Source organism: Trachurus trachurus, assembly GCF_905171665.1.
Source record: "Trachurus trachurus genome assembly, chromosome: 6".
NCBI lineage: Eukaryota > Metazoa > Chordata > Actinopteri > Carangiformes > Carangidae > Trachurus > Trachurus trachurus.
The window spans coordinates 1,056,801-1,079,577 of record NC_139897.1 but is presented as its reverse complement, the minus strand read 5'-3'; the positions used below and the strand labels follow the sequence as shown (position 1 = coordinate 1,079,577).

General features: G+C 44.1%; 2 protein-coding genes across 2 annotated transcripts; both read left to right on the top strand.

The window, feature by feature from the left end:
- The first annotated feature begins 297 nt into the window (after window positions 1–297).
- LOC310987853 (shaker-related potassium channel tsha2-like) lies at window positions 298–2,653 on the top strand. The gene has a single exon (XM_083974311.1). It carries the CDS (start codon window positions 866–868, stop codon window positions 2,306–2,308), a length of 1,443 nt encoding a protein of 480 aa, XP_083830437.1. The 5' UTR covers window positions 298–865; the 3' UTR covers window positions 2,309–2,653.
- Window positions 2,654–6,852: 4,199 nt separating this feature from the next.
- LOC310987858 (potassium voltage-gated channel subfamily A member 1-like) lies at window positions 6,853–8,322 on the top strand (the record flags this gene model as incomplete). Its single annotated transcript, XM_083974317.1, has 1 exon — window positions 6,853–8,322. One exon carries the CDS (start codon window positions 6,853–6,855, stop codon window positions 8,320–8,322), a length of 1,470 nt encoding a protein of 489 aa, XP_083830443.1.
- Window positions 8,323–22,777: the final 14,455 nt, after the last annotated feature.

Here is a 22,777-nt window from a genome sequence, read left to right as displayed (position 1 = left end):
CGGGTCCAGCAGGGCCCCTGGTTATACGGCCCTCTGCTTCAAAGCATTCAAGTTATTTCATCTCATTTACCTCAAGACGCATTTAATATGTCACTGCAGGAAAACAAGCATCACTGCACTTTAACAAGCTACATCTATTTATCATGTTCACTTGTTTCTAAAACGGTGGGCTGTGACCCAAAGCAGACATGGGACGGGTCCTGGAGGTTCCCCTTGTGACAAGAATAGCCCCATGATTTCATGAATGAGAGACCTGCTGCTGGGTGACAGCCTCCATTTCTGTGTCTGACTGTGGATCTGAAAACACATTGGACCTTTCTCTGAACAAAACAATACAAAGACTTTGGGATACTTATTTTTTTTCTTCAAACATGCAACTTGCAACTCTGATGTAAAAGATTACATGTGTGAGGCTACATCATGTTTACTTGGAAGTCCCTGCAGTGCCACGGAGAAGCGGGTGAGTGTGAGAGGGACAGCAGCAGCAGCAGCAAGTGTCATCTGGTCTTCCAACTTGGGGAGGGCTTTGGAGTTTAAAATGGTGTGAATATGATAGCCATCTCTAACCATCGGTATAGCTTATGCAAGTGGAGATCTGTCTGCACCATTGAAAGTTGACAGTTCAGAGGCACTAATCTGACAAAAGGACGGTGTAAATCAACAACGCGGCGATTTTGGATATCAACAATTTAAAGTGTTGGGACTTTTTTTTTTTTTTTTTTGGGAGCGACAGAAGTGGGGGGACTCTGCCTGGGTCTGGGGGCGGCTGCATGAGAAAGAGAGTTGGGAGGACGCACGGGCTAAAGGGCAAGAGGAAGGCACCGAGGAGGTGAGTGACGGATTTACCCTCGGAGGGGTAAAAAAGATGACTGTGGTGTCCCAGGAGAACCACGACGAGACTGTGGTCGTTACTCCTTTGTCGCAAGATGCTGCTGACCTGGAAGCAGCGGACCAGGAGTGCAGCGAGAGGGTGGTCATCAACATCTCAGGCCTGCGTTTTGAGACGCAGTTAAAAACCCTCTCCCGCTTCCCCACCACGCTTCTGGGAGACCCGCGTAAAAGGATGCGTTTCTTTGACCCGCTGAGAAACGAATACTTCTTTGACAGGAACAGGCCGAGCTTCGATGCCGTCCTCTATTATTACCAGTCGGGCGGGCGGCTCCGGAGGCCCGTGAGCGTACCTGTGGATATTTTCCTGGAAGAAATAAAGTTTTATGAACTCGAGGAGGAGGCCATAGAGCTGTACCGAGAAGACGAGGGCTTGTCGAGGGAAGAGCCGGACCGCCCGCTGCCAACCAACGAGTTCCAGCGTCAGCTGTGGCTCCTGTTTGAGTATCCGGAGAGCTCAGGACCCGCGAGGATGATCGCAATTGTGTCAGTTATGGTTATTTTGATATCGATTGTTATATTCTGCTTGGAGACGCTACCCGAGTTCAGAGAAGTGCCCCCAGCGCCGGAGAACCACGTCAATGGCAGCGAGCATGGCAAAGCGCCCAGCCCGTTCACAGACCCCTTCTTCATGGTGGAGACACTCTGCATTGTGTGGTTCTCCTTTGAGTTCACCATGAGGTTTCTGTCGTGTCCCAGCAAAGCAGCTTTCTTTAAAAACCTCATGAATCTGATCGACGTGGTGGCTATAGCTCCGTATTTCATCACCCTGGGCCTTGATCTCGCAGAGCATCAGGGCAGCAGTCAGCAGGCTGCGTCTCTGGCCATACTCAGGGTCATCCGTCTGGTCCGAGTTTTCAGGATTTTTAAGCTCTCCAGGCACTCCAAGGGTCTCCAGATTCTCGGCCAAACGCTCCACGCCAGCCTGAGGGAGCTGGGACTGCTCATATTCTTCCTGCTCATCGGAGTGATTTTATTCTCCAGTTCAGTTTACTTTGCAGAAGCAGAAGACCCCGAGTCTGGATTTTCAAGTATACCTGATGCGTTTTGGTGGGCTGTGGTGACAATGACCACAGTTGGTTATGGAGACATGTGTCCCTCCACCATATGGGGGAAATTCGTTGGATCTTTGTGCGCCATCGCTGGAGTACTCACCATAGCTTTACCAGTGCCTGTCATAGTGTCCAATTTCAATTACTTCTACCACAGAGAGAACGAGGATGAGGAAAATGTTCAGTACGTGCACGTGACCTGCGGGCAGCAGGAACAAATCTCCTTCAATGATTCTGATTCAAAGAAAAGTAACCAGTCGCTCATCTCCAAAACGGAGTCCTACCAGGGGAGCGACGACCTGGACACTCTGACATATCCAAACGTAAACCCACTGGAGACGTACACGGGGAAACTGACAGATGTATAAAGAAGATGGGTTGTTTTTTTTGGTGAGTTATCTTCCACTCAACATGAACACGCAGCTTAGGCCTCTCCATGTCGGATGCTGCAGGTGTTTTACGCACGACGTTATGTAAGGTTTCCCAAACGTGGAGTCCCAGATATTCGCAGCAGTGGGAATTGGCTTCATTTCACTCCAACTTAATTCCCCAGATGAGAAAACCATTCCTCCCACTGCCATAACTTCGTATGTTTTCTCATGTGGGGCTGCTGCTGGTGAAGTACAAACAATAAGTGGGAAGCAGTGAACTAAAGCATTATACTCGGGAAACCTCAAAGTGAAAACATTTGGGAACCCCTGCGGTTCACAATAAAACGCACATGGAATATTTTTTGAAATACAGCAGCAACATCAGCGGTATTTGATCCATATGAAAAGTACATAGTTGACAGGGGCAGAGGGGTTTCCTTTTGTTTACCCACAAAGACATGGCAGCACGAGCCACGCGTTTTTCCAATGCCAAGGCCTTGGATAAAAGATCAGCCATGCGTCAAAGCGCCAGTGACGCAAAAGCCATAAGCTGCTCTCTGCACCCATAGCGCATGGCGAACGTATAGGAACACAGACATATAGACTGAGAAGATGTTCAGTGTTCCCACTGTTGTTGCCACGAGCAGCCTGGCGCTTGTTTACTTCTCACACTGAACGTGTCCTCGTGCGTAAACACATGGGCTTTTGCCACCGTGCAGCATGGCGTCACCCACACACAAGTGGATATTATGTAAACTTATTTTGCCCAAAAAACAAAAAAAAAGTTGGAGTTTTTTTTTTAAAAATCCTTCCTCTCTGCTCTAATTTCTGATGGCCTCTGCACAATGGCACGTGATTGCTGCAGCACTCAGGACATTATATGTTCAGTTTGGTCTGTTTTTCATTGTAACTCAATCAATCAGATCATAAATATTTTTTCATTACGGGATTTTTTTTTCTACTCACAATTATGAAAATGCCTATAGTCATAATGCATAAAAACTTTCTATTACTTTCTATTATTGGGGCTTGTAATACAGCAGACAGGATAAGTGAGCAGGGAGCGCCACTCTGTGGATGATTAACTCCTCTGCTCTGGATCCACGGTGTGTAAAATTAACACTTGAGCTGGAGTATCTCCGCGCTGTTGCAGCTGGTCCTGACTGATTTAGGCTTAATCCTCCGAGGCCGTGTTCTGTGACTCACTGTGTATCCGGATGCTTGTGATAGTGAACTAAGCTCAGCGGGCGCTTGACTGCTTCCTCTCACCTGCTAATGTTCACACAGTGAGATCTGTTTTCTGCTTAACTTGCAGGAGGCAGGCGATTAAATGAAGCAACAAAATACAAGTGTGGCATTCTCTTCTTCTCCAGACTGTTGGATCATTTTCTTGAATTGCCAGTGATGTAGCCTACAGAGACCTCACGGTGGAGACGCATTGTGTGTATGGACAGTGTCATCAGTAGAAAAAACAACAACATTCTTTGTGTAGGCTTTGTAAATGACCACGCTTTCCTTGTATAAAAAGCCTTGTGTACATACTGCGTTTTTGTAAAAAATCTGTATTTCCCCTTTTCTTATGCAGCTTATAATGCAAAGTTGGAAAAAGCAACTTACCTCCGTGTTGTTACAAATATTCAGATTTGACTGCAGCCCGCTGTAAACAACATAGCCAGAAGCATTATAGTGCAATGTCTGCATGACATGGATTCATTGTGAATTTTAAATGTAATGAAATATTTATTTTTCTAATTTAAACATGTATGTGAACTTAACTTAATCCTTTTTATAAATAAATTACGAATCAGAAAACATATACCACTGGTTGTGTGTTCATTCTCAGGGTAACACAGATCAGACCGAGTCAGCAGCAGGTCATACTGTAGCCTATGTGGAAGAATTTCAAATTCAGGTCCATTAGTCTAATTAGCTGAGTACATTATATCTGTGTTGGTGCTGTGGATGATGAGAGTCAGGGCACAGAAACAGAGCTGTGTTGTGACAGAAGTAGTGAAGTTAATTAAATGCTGTGCTGATAAACAGAGGGGGCTTTATTTACGTTTACCTGGAGGCAGAAGTCTGATGTGTGTTTTTCAGTCATTCAGACACACACACACACACACACACACACACACACACACACACACACACACACACACACACACACACACACACACACACACACACACACACACAAATAAGCAGCATAACAGCTTCTTATGATAATGTGTTGTAATTGTAACAACTTATTGTCTTTAGAGGTGTGTGTGGTTTTGTGACTCTGTCCGTGGTGCTGAAACTGATCCCGCGGCCTCTGCAGAGCATCAGCCCACTCAACACAAAGTTACACCAAAGTCACCGTTTGTCTCATCATCATCCTCATCATCATCATCCAGGCCTCTGTGGACAAGTGTAGTGATGAAGGCGCATTGGGAGAAAACGCTGCAACTCAGTCACTATTAAAGATATTGGACATTTAGACCTGCACGTGAGAGCTGCTCTGCAAACACAATGATGACGTTTAAAAAAAAAAAAAATCTGTCTGCTCATTAGTAAAGTTACTGTAGAGATTCAGACCTGGTCTCTCTCTGGCGCATATCATTCCCTCACACACCCAATGTTCCCTCAGTGTGGGAGTGATGGGATGGAGAGGTGATTGTTTTCATCCTCTCGGCTCGCTGATGACGGACTAAAAGCTTTAAAACGAGAGAACATCTCAGATGCTGCATAGTGTGGATTGAGAGGTTTTTGTTACCAATTGTCCTTTGCAGTGGAATTGCGCCAGTGCTGGCACACAAGCGCTCTTGTTTTTGTGGTGTATATGGAGAACTTCTGGCGGCGTGCTTTAGTAGAGCCGGTCTGCATTGCGTCGAAACCCTCCAACTCCTCCTCCTCCTCCTGCCCTCCCTCCCTCTCTCCCTCCCTCTCCTCTCTTCTCCACTCCTCTCTTTCCCCTCACCTCCCCTGCACTCGCATGTAAAATGCACAGCAGAACATGCTTGACGGTGTGGAGAAAACATTTGGACCTCGCTGCTGCTGCTGCTGCTGCTGCTCCTCCTGCTGCACTTGACTGTCTCTCCACTATCCATTTTGATGATCTTTTTTCTATTCCGCTCTCCGAGCCGCTCTGAAAACACATTCAGCTCATCATCTTGTCTACTCGCAAAAAAAGCAGTAGATTTTCTGCTGATGCAGTGATGTCTGGAAATGACAAGGGCTCGCTTGTTGCCCCCTTAATGTATCTCCCCCCCTGAACTGCAGCGCAAGATTTCCTCCTGCGGTAAACTGGAGGCTGTTCACACCACCGTGCCGCCGCGCAAGCAGCTACCGACGCTGCAGCTTTGCAAAAACCTCTCTATCTCTCTCCTTTTTTCGCCCCGTTTCCATCTCAGGCTTTCCTCACCACACTCACCTGATTTCCATCTTTGTTTTATCTCGTCTGAGGGCGCTTTCATTGTGACGGACACAGTTGGGATGGTGAAGAGCACAGCAAGGCTCTAGGCTTTTTTTTTTTCTTTAGTAGGTGCAATGTGAAGTTGCCACATGACACCCACTGGTGCCCCGCTGTTGGATGATTTTACCCGAGGATAAGAGGCATTCAAGACCTTTCAAGAACGACCTATACGGTAAGCCTAAAAAAAAAACTGCTGATTTATACAACAGATATCCGTTAGGTGACTATTTTTCATCGACAGCTGCTCTTCACCTAAAAGATAACACTCTACTGCTGCATTGTTTTCTCTCTTTCTTAAGGCTGGATCGTGTCTGTTCTGCAGCGCATTAGGCCCATAGACAGAGAACATGTAGAAAACATCAGTTGCCATAATATCAGTATCAAATGTTATGCGTCATATCATAATTCAGACTGGAGAGAGTGGCGTAGGACAGATCCCTGCCAAGCTCCTTTAAGACACAGACACACTGCAGTTCTATGACAAACTAACGTAAACATCCATATGAATGTCAGAGGAGCAGAACCGACAACCAGGAGATAAAATATGTACTGAATTACTTATAGGGATTTTAAGACAAAGTGAAAAAAAAAAAAAAACTATACAAGAAGATGACTAGAGAGCTTTTGCCTTTACCACTGGGTGATTGCACTAATTGCAGGCTGGTTGAAGTAAATAAATAAATAAATAAAGTGCAGAAAATGCTGAGCAAGCAAATATCTTGGCAGTTTGATCCTATTATTTCCTCCCTCTCCCTCTCTCTTTCTCCCTCTCCCTCCCTCCCTCTCTCTCTCTCTCCTCTCTCTCCCTCTCTGGGTGACAGAGGCAGCAGCAACAACAGCAGCAGATGCACTGGAGAGCAGCAATGGTCAAGTCAGCGAGAACCGCAGTGGAGCCGCACTGAGGCAAAGCAGCCAACCAGCCCCCTCATATCAGGGGACGTCTCCAACAACTGAAGGGGTGTGGGAAGCTGAGGAGTGGAAAATTTCCCCCCGAACCTGAATGCCTGTTCAGTCAGACTAACCGACATCCCGACACAACTCCTCCTCCTCCTCTTCCTCTTTTCCTCTTCCACCTCCTCCTCCCAAAATGACCGTAGTAGCGGGAGATAACATGGACGAGACCTCGGCTGTCCCTGGCCACCCTCAGGACACCTACCCTCCAGACCACGGCGACCACGAATGCTGCGAGAGGGTGGTCATCAACATAGCCGGTCTCCGGTTTGAGACGCAGCTGAAAACTCTCTCCCAGTTTCCAGAGACGTTGCTGGGCAACCCCAAAAAGAGGATGCGGTACTTTGACCCTCTGAGAAACGAGTACTTCTTTGACAGAAACCGCCCGAGCTTCGACGCCATCCTCTACTACTACCAGTCTGGGGGTCGGCTGAGAAGACCAGTGAATGTTCCTTTGGATATGTTTTCAGAAGAAATAAAATTTTACGAGCTGGGAGTGGACGCGATGGAGAAGTTTCGTGAGGATGAGGGTTTCATCAGGGAGGAAGAGCGCCCTTTACCCGAGAAGGAGTTCCAGCGTCAGATTTGGCTCCTCTTCGAGCATCCAGAAAGCTCTGGCACCGCCAGAGGGATTGCCATAGTGTCTGTGATGGTGATTCTGATTTCAATAGTCATATTTTGTTTAGAGACTTTACCACAGCTGAAAGAGGACCCAACACCTAAAATCGTGGGGAACACTACCATTTATATAAAGCCAAATATTCTCACTGACCCCTTCTTTGTCATTGAGACACTCTGTATAATCTGGTTCTCCTTTGAGTTGATAGTACGCTTTCTGGCATGCCCAAGTAAACCGGCCTTCTTCAAGAACATGATGAACATGATCGACATAGTGGCCATCATCCCTTACTTCATCACACTTGGCACCGAGCTGGCTGAAGACCCAGACAGCGAAGTGGTGGGGGAGCAGGCAACATCTCTGGCCATACTCAGGGTGATCCGTCTGGTCAGGGTGTTTAGGATCTTCAAGCTGTCACGACACTCCAAAGGACTTCAGATTTTGGGGCAGACCCTCAAGGCCAGCATGCGAGAGCTGGGGTTACTGATCTTCTTTCTGTTCATTGGAGTCATCTTGTTCTCCAGCGCAGTCTACTTTGCTGAGGCAGAGGAGCAAGGATCCTACTTTGGCAGCATCCCGGATGCGTTTTGGTGGGCTGTTGTGTCCATGACAACTGTGGGCTATGGGGACATGGTCCCGGTCACTATAGGAGGCAAGATCGTGGGATCTCTGTGCGCCATCGCCGGAGTGTTGACAATTGCGCTCCCAGTGCCTGTCATTGTGTCCAACTTCAACTACTTCTACCACAGGGAGACCGAGGGAGAAGAGCAGGCCCAGCTGCTCAACGTCAGCAACCCCAACATCCCGTCCGAAACCAACTCCAGCCGCCGTAGTTCATCCACCGTCAGCAAGTCAGAGTACATGGAGATTGATGGAGACATAAACAATAGCATCGACAACTTTAGGGAGGCAAACCTCAGAACTGGCAATTGCACTATAGCCAACCAAAACTGTGTAAATAAAAGCAAGCTGCTTACAGATGTTTAGACACTAGTTAGGAACTTTGGGATCTCTATGGGACTGTCATATGTGGAGTAGACCATCAGTTAGGAATGCTTCATTTACCTCCCCAAAGCGCTCTATGGCATTAGGCCTACAACTATGCTCAGCTATATAGAACGGAAACCGAAAAAACAAAGCTGTTAGAGTATATGACAGGTAGATAGAATAATTAATTCTTCTGATCCTACAAATATATAGGTATATCCAAAAGAAAACACTGACTCTTACACATCAACATGGCTCCCTGGAGGATGCAGAGCACACACTGTCTTATCAGAAGACGGCGTGATAATTAAAATCTTATGCATGGAGTACAGATAACATTTCAGCAAGTTGCACAATGCACCAGAAAAGTCTGCAGAGACATGCAAGCATCTGCAGCCGAGTGGTAAGCGCCAAGAAGTTAGGTGACACCCCCCCTCCCTCCCCCATCCCCTCTCCTCTCTCCCTACAAAGGATCTACTATTCAGCAAAGCACCTTATAGGAGGAAGACTGATCTCTCTTGTTTGGATGTAAACAGACGGTGATCTACTCGCTTCACGGACATCCGCAATGCTGCTGTTTTCCAGCAGATGCTGTAATTGTGATATCACCAAGTGATTCAATGCCATGCCCTTTAGATGCAACACAGCACAATGATAAAGTGAGCTTCACACGAGCATGATTAGAGACTTTCCATTTTGATATCGGCATGCATGAGACATATCTCACATAATGGAAAGGATGTTCTTTTGAATATCTGCCTCCATCCCCCCCTTCTCATCTGTTTTCATACTGAGTGCACTGGATGAGTTTTTAATTTGAAATGCTAATCATTTAGAAGTATAGAAATTGAATGTTAAATCTTAAGGGAACAGTACATAAATGAGATCATAGCATGAAAAAAAGTAACCTGCATTATGGTCTACTGACTAAGGTACTTTTGTATCCTGGTATATTTAATGCATGACATGAGTATACAGCTTGTTGCAATTCAGGCACTGCTGCAGTGCCCTACTGTCAGGGAAACTAAGGAAATCAAATTCTGGATGTTTCTGAATTGCGATCAAATATATCCAAACCCACCTTGAGGATGCAGAGTTTCTAATTTAAGAGTAGACAAAGAAACTGAATAAATATTATCAAAAATGCATATAATCATAATAAGCACCAATTACAGTATTACGTCTCAATAGTGCAGTGCATGGACCTTCTTTGAACAAGAAAAGTTAACATATTATGAGTCATGCTTCCATCTCCACCTCAAATTTTAGTACATTTTGTTCTGGATTCCACTGAAAAAGATCATTACCCAAATTTCACTTCACATCACACAGAATTTTTCTGACATTAGTTGCTAGTGCCTTTATCCCTTTCACCAACAGGACCAGTGAAAGTGCCTCTGTGTACAGTGGTATTTGTGAGGTTGAGCAGAGCTGGTTTACCTTCTGTTTTAGTGTTGACACACAGTTGGTTATGATGTTAATGATGCCAGATAAACAAGGCTGAAATAGCAGATGATTGTGGTAAAAAAAAAAAAAAAAAAAAAAAAAAAAACATAAACAAAAAGATGATCCATGGCCGTCATGCACAACCCAGTTTCCATGCACTTAATTATGCCCTTAAGCAGCAATGTATTGTACTCTGCATGTTTACCAATCCACTTCAAAAGGGAATATCCATCAGTTTTCAACATATTTGATTTCTGTCTGTTGTTTTTGTTTGTGCACCATGCATCCTTTCAGGGTCTCTACCTCAGTGAGGTCATTGCAAACTTGCTGCAGAGCTGCAAGCTTCAATGCAGGGCTTCCTATACCATAATGCAAAATGGAACCTTAAGTGTAAACTGCAGTCATGCAATATTGAATGTGAGAGTCCCAAAAACATAGCCTTTACACAAGCACTTAGGACAAATAGTGAACCAGAATCCCGCTCCTTTCATTCACTTAAAGCTACGCACAATCAGAACATTCATTTTGAGAGAGTTTATAGGGATTGCTTGACTCTCCTGGCAGGACGAGCTCGACTGTTTTCTATGTTTGTTTCTTTGAAACAATGGTATATGAAGGTTACTGTTGTGTCACAGAAGCACGCTAATGTGTTTCCGCATGTGTGTAGGAGAGAGCAGAGAAGTTTGATATGGTTTTTGAATTTGTCATACTGCGATCCTTGGGCATTATGACGCACGCCAAAGTGCAGCCCGTCTTTTTTGCACAATCGTTTTTGTTCTGTTCTGCTGCTCGTGCCATTTCTGCTTGTTTCTCCTCCACTGTGCTCGCTCATACGTAATGCATCGTTTCTCTGCACCTTGTCCCACACAGGCTAACTGCAGATAGAGAGACTGGGACAAATTGTAATGACTACTTGAAAATCTACAGCTACTGTACATCAACCTACACTCAGTATTGAGATGAATTCATTCAAATGATAGTAAGATTTTGTACTGTATGCTATTCTTTTTTTATTTAGCACTCTCCTGATAGGGTCCTGTGAAAAAAAAAGCTCCACTGCAGTGTTACTTGAATGTCACAGTTGTTTCTGTTGGTGCAATGGCTATACTTTGTGGTGCTAGTACAGGACTACCCTTGTTGTCTTGTCACACCATCACATGTTACCTGAAGCTGAAGCCTTCATTGATTGTTTTGGACAAGACTTCCTCCACTCTATGATTCTTGTTCCTACCAGTTTTGTTATTGGTGGCTGGTTGGTTAGTTTAGGGCACTGTTTGTTATTTTATTTGGAACTGATCTTTGTACTGTACTGCTGAAGAGTGTCTGCCTCAAGTGAGGTAAATATTCAAGAGCCTTGCTAGATGTCAGTAACTTATAATGAGAGCAAAAAAGACACATGTTTGTGTCAGGGATCTTCAACTTGTATAGGGTTTCTTGTACAGAAGGATGCCAGTAATACCCAATACCATATATTTAATACCTTATATAGGATGACACGAGGAAATTATAGTTGTTGTCTCATAATTGCAGCTATCAGGAAAACCGTTCGCTTTAGTCACAACTTCCTTGAATGACTGACGCTTGAGAGTAGTGATGTGTGTAACATGTCCCGCATGCAACGGTTCAACGTGAGGTGAAGAAAATACAAATGATACCCCTCACATAAGCAGCGCTGTTGCCACTCTCGCCGTGAGGGCATGTATGGATGGTGCTATGCATTCAATTACCCAACAGAAACATGCATTCTGAACAGCAATAGAATAACAGATAACCTGTTTCTTAGATGCTTTTTTTTGTAAAAAACTAAAACAAAACCAAGAAAAACAAATCTATTTTGAATGTCAGTGGAACTGCGATCACTTGACAGATACTCACAACAGGGCTGTTTATGTACCAACCTCTTACCCTCTGTTCTGTGATTTTGTAAGGTCAGTGGGGTCAAGTGTAGAGGCTGACATTTTGCTGAGAGAAACCCGTGGAAACAAGACCCAAACATAGGCTTTGTAATAGTGGTAGTCCCCCATTAACCACCCAGGTTGGACTCGAGCTGTTTTGCAGTCAGGAACAAAGGCTGGACCTTATAACGCAGTCCCAGAAGAACAGCCCATAATGCACTTAGAGAGGATCGAACATCAGTTCACTGGACTGATCAGTTGTGTGAGTGAAAGTTAGAGAAGGTGCCTAAATAGTTTATTTTTTATTTTTTATTAACATATTCATTTGTTTTGCTTACTGTCAGGTGTTAATGCTTCTGCAAACAAACACAAGTGAGAAGATCTAAAAAAAAAAGAAAAAGAAAAGAAAAGAAATAATGACGTAAATTCAATTAAACTAACAAAAAACATGAAACGTCACGATAACAAACCGCAATTTAGCTACAATAAGATAGAGAAAAGTAACCACTATATACTGCAATTACGTATGAAAAACAATCTTGATGTGTGTGTGTGTGTGTGTGTGTGTTTTTTTTTTTTTTTTTTTTTTTTTTTTTTTTTCGGTGGCACTGTAACATGACTGATTTAGGAAGAACATGCCATATACTGGAATATCAAAGACAATATGTTCCCTCTGGCAAGCCATGATAATGAAACTACTGTATTATGATCAATTGCTATACACTAAATGATATGGACAAGAAGTGTACTATGAAAAAAACCAACAAAAAAAACAAAGAAAAAACCCAAAAAATATGGTTTGTTTTTTAAGTTCAAAGAGGAAAAAGACAGGATTCATTCAAACACCATGTTCACATTTTCCTCACTGCTGAACCTACTGCTATGATGTATCTCTACAGAAACCTACTGATCGCAAAAAACTGCATGGTCGATGGAAGACTGCATGAGCTTTGCCTTTCAAACTGTGGATCAACTATAATACAGTTGCATCATTTTAAAAAAGAAACCCTTGCTTTCATCTGCACCAAGGCTACGTGTTAACGGCCCTGTTCAGAAGGTGTTGTCTATCTGAAGCGTGTCCTCTGCTGGATTTCTCCAAAGCACCTTAGCGCTGACCTCATCACCGAGACGACGCGGGGTATCCGAGCCGTGCCCGGGCGTCTGTGCGTGATGTTCAGGTTGTGCTCGCTTAGGCTCTGAATGTTTAGCAAGGACATCAAGGGCTAGTTTTCTCAAACTTTATCTCCTTTCTAGGACTGAATCTCTCGCTCAAGTGACATTTTGCTCCATTCTCGTCTCAGTCTAGACTGTAGTGATACTGTGTTGTGGGAAACCTGCCTGTCATGTCTCAACAGGGCCTGTGCCACACATCCTCCTCTGTACCACATTGGTTTTTAAGGCATTCTTGTTTGCTAAAAAGGAAAAAAAAAGAAAGAAAAAAGGTCTCGATACTGGACTGCTTTCTGCCTACTGAGGAGGCTCTGAACAGGATCAAACGTTGGGATTTTTGCGTACCTCGCTCGCCAAAGGTGACTGTCAGTGAGAAGATCTGGTTTGTGTTTGAAGCGTGATGGCTTTGAGTTTGTCTTTTCTGTCAAGAACGTACATTTAATTGCCAGTAGGGAAGTTCTGGGGCAAATTGCAAAAGGAATGTTGAACTCTTCTGCTCTTCTTTTCATCCACAAGCAAACCAAACTCTGATTGTGTTATCTAATCCAGCCGTCATTGTCATGTTGTGTTTACTGAGGATTATGCTACAAATGTGTTCAGTTTGTCAGATGATGACAAAGGCATGGTCTGTGATCTATGCAAGGGTTGTTTGTTGTTTCTTTTCTTATATCACTTATGATTTCATCTAACATTAACTTCAATAAATTTTTAAGGATCTGCTGGTGTATGCTCATTTTGGCGTGGGGGATGGGGGATTTAAACCATCTTCTGCAGAGCGTTGTCAGAGCCCTGTCTGTGCTGCACTAACAGGAGAAATATGCCGCAGTGTTACAGAACTCAAAGTCTCAATCTAAATGTGTCCTGCCTCAGTACTACCCTCTCGCTGAAGCCATTAGCAGTGATTCACGAGGCTAAGGTAATGGTTCACACTAATCCTCCATCCCAGGAGAGGCCCGCTTACCTCTGTCGCTCCCTCAGTTGTTACACACCTCGGGGCGCCTGAAGAGCTGAAGAGCTCCCTTCACTCCTGGTTTCTCCTGTGTTCACTTGGACACGTGGATAAACCACCAGACGGACTCTCGAGGCGCCAGGCGCTGTCTGAGGGTGGAATAACAAACATATCTGGGTTATTATTATTTTAATTGTAGATTAATGATGAGTTTACAATCACATGAGACAAAGAAGAGCTGTGAATCCTCACATCTGAAAAGCGCAGACAAGACAACGTTTGGTAACTCTGCTTCAAAGATTAAAGTAAAAAAACAAACTAACATCTTTTCTGTTGCTCAACTAATGGACTTAATTATAATCTGTAAAAAGTTATCTCTTCAGAGTAGCTTCGACATTCTGTGCAAGCCTATAAATAGTGTGCCAGAAATAAAATAAGGTAACTGCCTGTTTCTGAACCCTTTTGGATACAAATGTAACCCTGGTTTCCATTTAAAAGGTGAACTTTTGACATTTTACAACCAAGAAAGAAAGTGAACCACAGTGACAGAGGCCCTTTTTGCCTCTGAATAAAAAAGGCCTGTAGTAGTTTTAGAGTGAAAAAACACAAGTCTGATCCAATCCTGTGTGAACATCTGTTGCAGTGATGTGGGGGTCCTACAATGCTTCCAGACAACATGTAATTAGTCCCGGCTGAGTGAAGATGCAGTCTGGTGCAGACCATAGCCCACCTGAAGCAGAGCTGCTGATGCCAAAGCCTCCTCCAGGTGGGGGGGCTTAGTTTCAGCCGTCCAATTTCTTATATTATGACCCTTTTAAATCTAAAATCTCTTGTATCTGAGGGTGTGATGTTGAAAGTCTGTCAGTAGCTGTGAGAGAGCCAACAAGCGTCTAATCATAGAACAGTCAAATGAAAAATCAAGCAGTGACACTGAAATAAGTGGGTGTAGCTTTTTGGGGTGTGAAGATGATCCTGTCCTCCGATGACGTGAAGCTGAACATTCGACAGCAGTGGAGGCTTGGTGGTGAATACTGCAGCTCATCTGTCCCTCTTTCTCCATATATCTGTCCATCTGTGTCTCTTATCTGTCCATCTGCGTCTCTCTACGTGTCTCTGTTCCTCTCGGTTTCTCTGGCCCGCCGCAGGCTCTCTCTTTCTGTGTTTGCTGTATCGTGACCTTAACAGAAGTGAGTCTCTTCTTCCTTGTCCTCTGCATTGCCCTCAGGAAATGCAGCACTCCTCACTCTGCAGGCAGCAGCAGTAAGGGTGGGGTGGAGCTGGCGCCGGTCCCACTCTCCTCGCACACTTTCTCGCTCTCTGTCCATCTTTCTCTCTCTCTCACTCCCTCCTTCTCCTGAGTGCTGTGAAGCTCCACTGGACGGTAATAGCACAGAGCATCGCACAGGAGAGGGAGCTCAGTCACGGTGGAGATCACACCTGCTTTTCTCCGTTTTCTCTCCATTGGCGTTACTTGTCTTTCACCTAACATACATGCCAGCCACACACACACACCACACTCTGGTTGATGTTTACCGTGTCATCCATGACTATTGATTTAATGTTGATTTATACTGTATATGGACCAGGGCTGTTGCTAGGAATTCTGGGCCCCCTGAAAGAATACTAAAGTGGGCCCCTACCCCCTAACTTTTCTAGTTTTTTTTCTTAGACTACGTATGTATTATCATTTTTTATTTAGCCTACTTTGTTTTGATGCTAATGCAGCATTACTATGAGTATTAGTCAGGGTTTTATACAGAATAATTCAGTCATAAAAAGATAAGACTACTGGGGTTTTTTGTGGGCCCTACTGGGCTCTGGGCCCCTAGAATTATCATCACCTTTCTCCCCTATGCAACGGCACTGATATGGACTACGGTGGCCCTGAGAGCTCAACTCACTGCATCCTCAGAAAACACATGCAAAGACAGAAATGATCATCGATTCAACAACACGTGTGTTGCAGAAACTCACAATACAACAGAACAGTTTCCGGGGACACAAAAAGTGACAGATTTTGACACGTTTTTTTGGAGCGCATGTGTTTATTAAGTTGTTTTCAGTTCAGAATGTTGCATTTTTGTGTTTTTTTTTGGCTTTTTATGCCTTTATTAGATAGAACAGTTGAGAGAGACAGCAAATGGAGAGGCAGAGAGAGGGGGGGGGGGGACAACATGCAGGAAAGGGGATCCTCAATGCGGGATTCAAACCAGGGCTGGCTGCAGATAGGACTGTAGCCTCGCTTAACCTCCTGCACCACTCGGCGCCCTGCATTTTTGTGTCTTTACATGTGTTTTCTTAAAGGGATAGTTCAACATTTTGGCAAATTGGCCCATTGCCCTATAATCCCTATAGTCTTAGGAGTAGCTTTGTTACCTTTAATTGTCGGTGCAAGCTATTTTTAGAACAGCGGAGCAGAGCCGTGAGCTGCTCAGAGATAGGCTACAGAGGCTCATGGGCTCATGGGATTTCTTGGTTTCCCTCATCAAACTCATCAAATACACAATCCAACAACTCCAAAACGCTCTGGTGGACAAGTTGTGACCTGCACAATCACCACGCTATGAGATAATAACAGAACGTTACCAGACAGAGTTGTTTTAGAGGTCAATTCATGCAAAACCACTGATATGTGTACCTGTCTGGGGCAGTTTTTGGCAAGCAGTCTCTGCATTTGCCTCTAAAACAACTCTGTGTGGTAACGTTGTGTTATTATCTCATAGCGTGGTGAATGTGCAGGTCACAACTTGTCCACCAGAGCATTTTGGAGTTGTTGGATTGTGTATTTGATGAGTCTCATGAGGGAAACCAAGAAATCCCATTAGCCTCCGTAGCGTAGCTCTGAGCAGCTCGCGGCTCTGCTCCGCCGTTCTAAAAATAGCTTGCACCGACAATAAAAGGTAACGAACCTATACTACTTTGACTATAGGGATTATGGCAATTGGCCAATTTGCCAAAAATGCTCTCACCCCCCTAGATGGACCTCTGTACAAAAGAGTCTAAAATAATGACTCAATAAAATGACAAAGACACTCAGTGACTACATGACTGATCTCTCTTCAATTACTGTTTCCGTTTGAGCTATAAATGATCTCAGTCACGATCCACTGTGAGTTCTGTGGGTAAGCACTTCCACACTTTGAGCCCACAAATGGCAAAATGCAAATGAGGGTTTATGTGTTACCGAGCCAGTCCCGCAGAGGAAGCACCAGGAGGCTGAGCAAAGTACAAGCCTGGTTTTAGGTGTTCATAGACAGATGATCAGAGATTAAAATGCATAATGAAATACTCAATTTAACATATCTAACTAATAGTTACTGGTGACAAATCCCAGGAAAACACCAACAATCAAAACAGGTTTGATCCACCTATCATTCTGTTTTACCACCTCCAAAAGTCATTGGTTCCTACTGAAGACATGTATCAATGTGTACAAATACATAGTTTCTGTGGAAACAAACAACAACATTAATTTCCCTGATGAAATGAATAAAGTTATATCCATCCATCTCTGTCTCTAACTCGTCTTTTCTTCTACTGATAGCATGCTAACTAGCTAGCCTTGGCCTGTCTTGTCAACTTTTGATTCCCATACAGTGACTCACTGTATCTTTCAGTCTGCCTTGAAGCTGTGGACATAGCCTACAAATTATAACCTCTTGTCCTTTAAAGTCAAAATTGACCAGCGCTCTACAAGCAACCATCACCACCAGCACCCCACCAGGAGCGTGTCTATGTTCCCACAGCCCTATGTTCCCTCAGCCCTATGTTCTCTGTACCTATCTGGACTCTATATCTATCTGGCCTGGCCATGGTGGGACCAAAGGGCTGTGGGAACATAGGGCTGTGGGAACATAGGAATGACCCCCACCTACTCCTGCCCAGAAACCAAGTTCTGTCACGGTTTGGAGGAACCAGATCCAAATGTAGACATAGATGAAGAGGACAGGTAGCCTACTGTATGGTGGAATGATGAAAAAAATATTCATGTAACTTGCGGGGACACAAAAAACATGCTGGCAGGAACACAAAAGAACCCGCAGGAGCAACACAGGGCATGAATCCAGAAACAGTGGGGATGAACACAGACAGAAAACAAAGGGCAGACACTGAGGTAAAACTACATGAGGGAACGAGACACAGGTGAGCCAATCAAACACAGGTGCAATAAATGAGGTAATCACAAGAGGGAGCACAGGAAGGCAGCACACAGGGATTTCACAATAAAACAGGACAAACAGGAAACAGGAGACAAACCATGATAAGTTTGGTGGTAGAAGAAAACTTCTAACAAATTCCTTTAGCCCAGTGGTTCCCAACCTTTTTTGGCTTGTGACCCCATTTTGACATCATAAATTTCTGGCAACCACCACCATCACATGATCATCGCAGCCGTCAATCGAGATGCCAATTTATATTTGAGAAAGTGAAAGTTTAGAATACAGTTGTTTAAGATTGTGTGTGGTTTTAATCATCATTTTAAAAAGAATAATAATTGTGTTTAAAAAATATTTATTTTAAAGCAGAAGTAAGCGATCCGGTGGTTTTGGCTAACTTCCTGTCAGCCGATGGAGTTAGCAGTCCCCGCCCTCGTCCCTACGTCACCACATTCACGCGCATCCCTTGGCTGCACACACAGAGAGGACCGCCCCTTTATGCCGTTCTCTCTCCTCATTGGATAAAGGTTGTAGGATACAAGGAAAGTTTTCTCCTCGGCTTACAGCAGAGCAGAGTGACTGACAGACCCGTGTTTCAGACCAAACACTCTATATAAGTGATTGCTGTCGGAAGATATAACTATTTAAGACTCATATTAACACAAATCAATTACTAGACATTTCAGGCAACCCCATTTGAATTCCAGGTGGCCCCATATGGGGTAAGGTAAAGGTAAGGTAAAGGTACTTTATTGGTCACATATACAGCTAGTACAGTGAAATTCTTTCTCTGCATTTGTAGCCGATGTCATATCTGGCCCTCTGCATTGTGTTTCTCACGGCCTGCCCTAGGTGGGGTTCGATCCCACGACCTCCCGCACCGGAGGCGACGATGCTAACCTCTTCGCCAAGAGGTTGGCAACTGCTTGGCAAGTTGGTTAGCACGTCTTTTATGGGTGGAGTGACACATTTAACCCATCCCTGAGGATGGGTGGGCAGCCACGGTGCGGCGCCCGGGGACCAACTCCAGATTATGAGCCAGTGCCTTTGGTCAGTGGCGCCGACTGGAGGATTAACCTAGCTGACATGTTTTTAGTGGTGGGGGAAACCGGAGCACCCGGAGGAAACCCACGCAGACACGGAACATGCAAACTCCACACAGAAAGGACCTGGGCGGCCGGGGATTCGAACCCAGGACCTTCTGGCTGTGAGGCAACAGTGCTAACCACTGTGCCACCGTGCCGCCGGGTCCTGACCCCATGTGGGGAAAAAAACACTGCTTTAGCCTAAGGAAAAATGGCTAATGACTGGTGACTGCAGCCTCTCAAATTTGAGAACTCAATAACTGTACTTGTCATGAAGGGCAGCATGGTGGTGACATGCACATTAGATTGACTGACGAATGCCTGAATGTAAGTCTTACAAAGAAATAACTCACAGAACATTACAGCAACAACATCTATAAACTACATCTCTGAACTATCCAAAGGTTATGGTTTTGTTTATTTTAAATAATGAGTAAAAAGAACCACTCCTTTTAATTTCATAAATGTATAATCATAATGAACGCACTCTCTTTCAAAAACACTCTGGAACATGCACCGTCAGCACTTATTAGCTGAATTAACTGATTGTTCATCTTAGTGTTTCTTTTATGGGATTTGTTACTCGCTTATCTATTTATACTATTTGGTGGATCAGCTCTCAGATCAGCTCTTGCACTCTGATGTCAGCCTCAACATGCAAATGAGAAACATGTAATTGAAACTGTGGTTTAAGCCACTGTCCTGGTAATCCCTGATCAGCATGTTGGACTAATTGAGGTGCTGTCGGTCAGTGGTGCAGTAGGACTCCAACAAGCTTAACACCTTCCTCCTCCTCCTCCTCCTCCTCCTCCTCCACCATCGTCTATGCTCCACAGCCTCTTACAAATGTCCACTTGAATGAAATCGAGTCTTAGGCAAATGTGTTGTTATCACAGAGTGAGAGCTCACAGGCATGTTTGGGTGTAAATGTACTGGGTGCTGTAATGTGCTGTCTTCCATTCTGTTTATTACAGACGCACACTCACACACACACACACACACACACACACACACACACACACACACACACACACACACACACACACACACACACACACACACACACACACACACACACACACACACACACACAGTGGATGTGCCGTTTTGCCTGAGTCAGGCCTCTGGCTCCCTTGATCGATTCCTTTGAAGACATACACTCATCCCATATCCCTTGTACAAAAAAAAACGCCTTTCTGTTGACGTCATCCAAAAAGTTTCTCAAGGGGCTTTTCATTGTGGCCCAATCAGCTGTTGGTGCACAGTATCGTGTGATGGTTCTGTATCAAATCGCACTTGTCCTCTGCTTTATCACGGTGTAAAACCACATCAGTGAGATGCCTGTGCACAGCAGTCCACCTCTAACAGCCTCATGTAGGTCCACAATGTTAACAATGAGCAAAATAGCTTGGACAGCAGTATTGGATCTCCCAAGCTTGAGCCAAAGCCCTTGGGCCTAACATCACCCCACCCCCAAGGCCCAAGCCCACCGGTTCATCTCCTATCCCCCCTGATCCCCGAGGCCCTCTCTCTGGCCCACTTCCTCTTTGCATTACCTCCATCAGGCCGGGCTGCTGACACACTTGTTTAATAATTAAGGGCATGTCCATAATTTCCTCGTCCTTGTGGAAGTCCACAAATGGTCTCAGCGAAAACCCAGGCCAGTTAAATGTACCTCTTTACCTCGGGCCACTGACAGGCCCACATCACCGAGGTGATACAGAAAAAGACAATGCGATCCAGCGAAGGTGGCGGTGGCAGGATTAGAAGGGAGGAGTTCATCATGAATTAACCGCTGATCTTTTTATCTGCCAGTTTATTCAATTTCCATTGACACAGACACACTCGCTCATCCTGTAGTGTAATATCTACCATCACACAATGTTCAAGGAATAATGCACGACTGAGTACATCGACTGTGAACAAAGATCAATACCGTCTGTTTGTCGACGATGCCTCCACGTATCCATAAAATGATCAATCTATATAGTGATCGGTCCATCCACCCACCAACTATGGAAAGACACAGAGCCACAGATACGCCAGCAGCTCTGAGACACAGCGCCGTTCTGTGTTGAGCAGCGCTAACATCAGCGTGCTAACATCCTGCCGTTCAGAGGATATAATGTTTACCATGTTCATCGTATTACCACGCTGGCCCGATCACAAGATGACTGGCTCTTTCCTCTGAGAGACAGACTTATTGAGCACATTAACACTATAAATCTTAAATCTAATACTCATTTGTCAGTAAACCCCACGTCAGATTATCTTGTCTCTCTGTCACTGACTCACGCTCCGTCCTGTCAGGCTCTGGGTTTGTGAGGATCATTCACTTAAATTACTTGTGAGAGTTTTTCCTCAGTCGCTTTGGTTCATTTTTAGTCTGAACAGTCTTAACATTCTCTGGACTATAAGTGCAACTGTCACAACATTTTTGCATGTTTGCAAGATGTAGTAATTCACCCAAAACACATGAACATACAAGAGAAAAATAGCCTAAACCTTTACCTACCTTTTATTCTTTATTTTCGCATTCTATTTGTATTTATTTCTTCATTATATATATACTTTTTTCTTTTCTTTTCTTTTTTCATTTTACTATGAAATTTACTAACTTTATTACTATTATCATATGTATATATATATGTGTCTTGTTTTGTTCTTGTCTCCTTTCTGTTTGCCTATTTGAAGTCTTGTTGGTATGATATTGCTATTTGTTAGTCACCCACGTTGCACCCTTGTAGTTTGTCTGTAGTAACTGTATGTCTTTACACTATGGCACTATAAAAAAAAAAAAAAAAGTGGACTTATGAATAAATTTTTTTTTAAAAGTAATTCACCCCAAATATTTCATTTATGTTTCAAAACCTAGTTTTTGTCTTTTGACAGACTTTTGTTTGGCCATTGTCACCAAAAGTGTTTTGTCATGATTTTGGTCAAAGTAGTCAAAAAGTAAAAAAAAATACAATACGTAGCTACTGTATATATTTTTTTTATATAATATAGATTTCTATATGCAATGCTTAAACAATGACAGAATGTTTATAAGCTGATCAATGGTCAATTGATCAACGAGACATAATGTGATTTATTCTTATCAATACAATGCAATTTGATTAAATGAATGAGAAATCCTGATCTGTACTGAGGTTAAGATTTAGAGAAATGAGGAAAAGGATTGAGAGGAACTGTAATATAGATTTGTGTTGTGGGAGGAGGACACAGCTAATGTCAGTGCCCCCAGTCTGGAAATGTCCTTGTGGTTTCAGGCGATGTGGATCTCAGTTTACATGCTCCTCCTGCTCAGTGTGCAGTGTCAGCGTGCTCGTCCGTGGAGAAAATTCAAAACTTCGACAAACGTCAACGAACCCGGCGCTGTGACCTTCCCCTTCAATTACATCACCACGCGGCGCTCAAGGAGGCAGGCAAACACAAAACCACAAAAAGGATATCACCACACAGCATTCGCTCTGTGCTGAGATCCACACAACCTGATCATTGTTTGGTCCGTGCTGACTGGAGTCTGACCCACCGCCAAAGGTCACGGTGACGCCGGAAAGGGTGTTAAGCACTCGACACCTCCTGGGTCACTGGTGGGAAAAGCAAAGGTCTATTAAAGGACTAGTTTGACATTCGGGAAAACATGTTTATTTGCTTTCTTGCTGAGAGTGTGATGAGAAGATTGATGTCTGTAAGACAGATATGAAGCTGGAGCTAGGAGCCAGCTGGATTATCTTAGCACAACGACTG

What these genes read in the sequence shown, in the direction of transcription:
- LOC310987853 (XM_083974311.1), top strand. Translation starts at nt 866, where the DNA reads ATGACTGTGGTGTCCCAGGAGAACCACGACGAGACTGTGGTCGTTACT.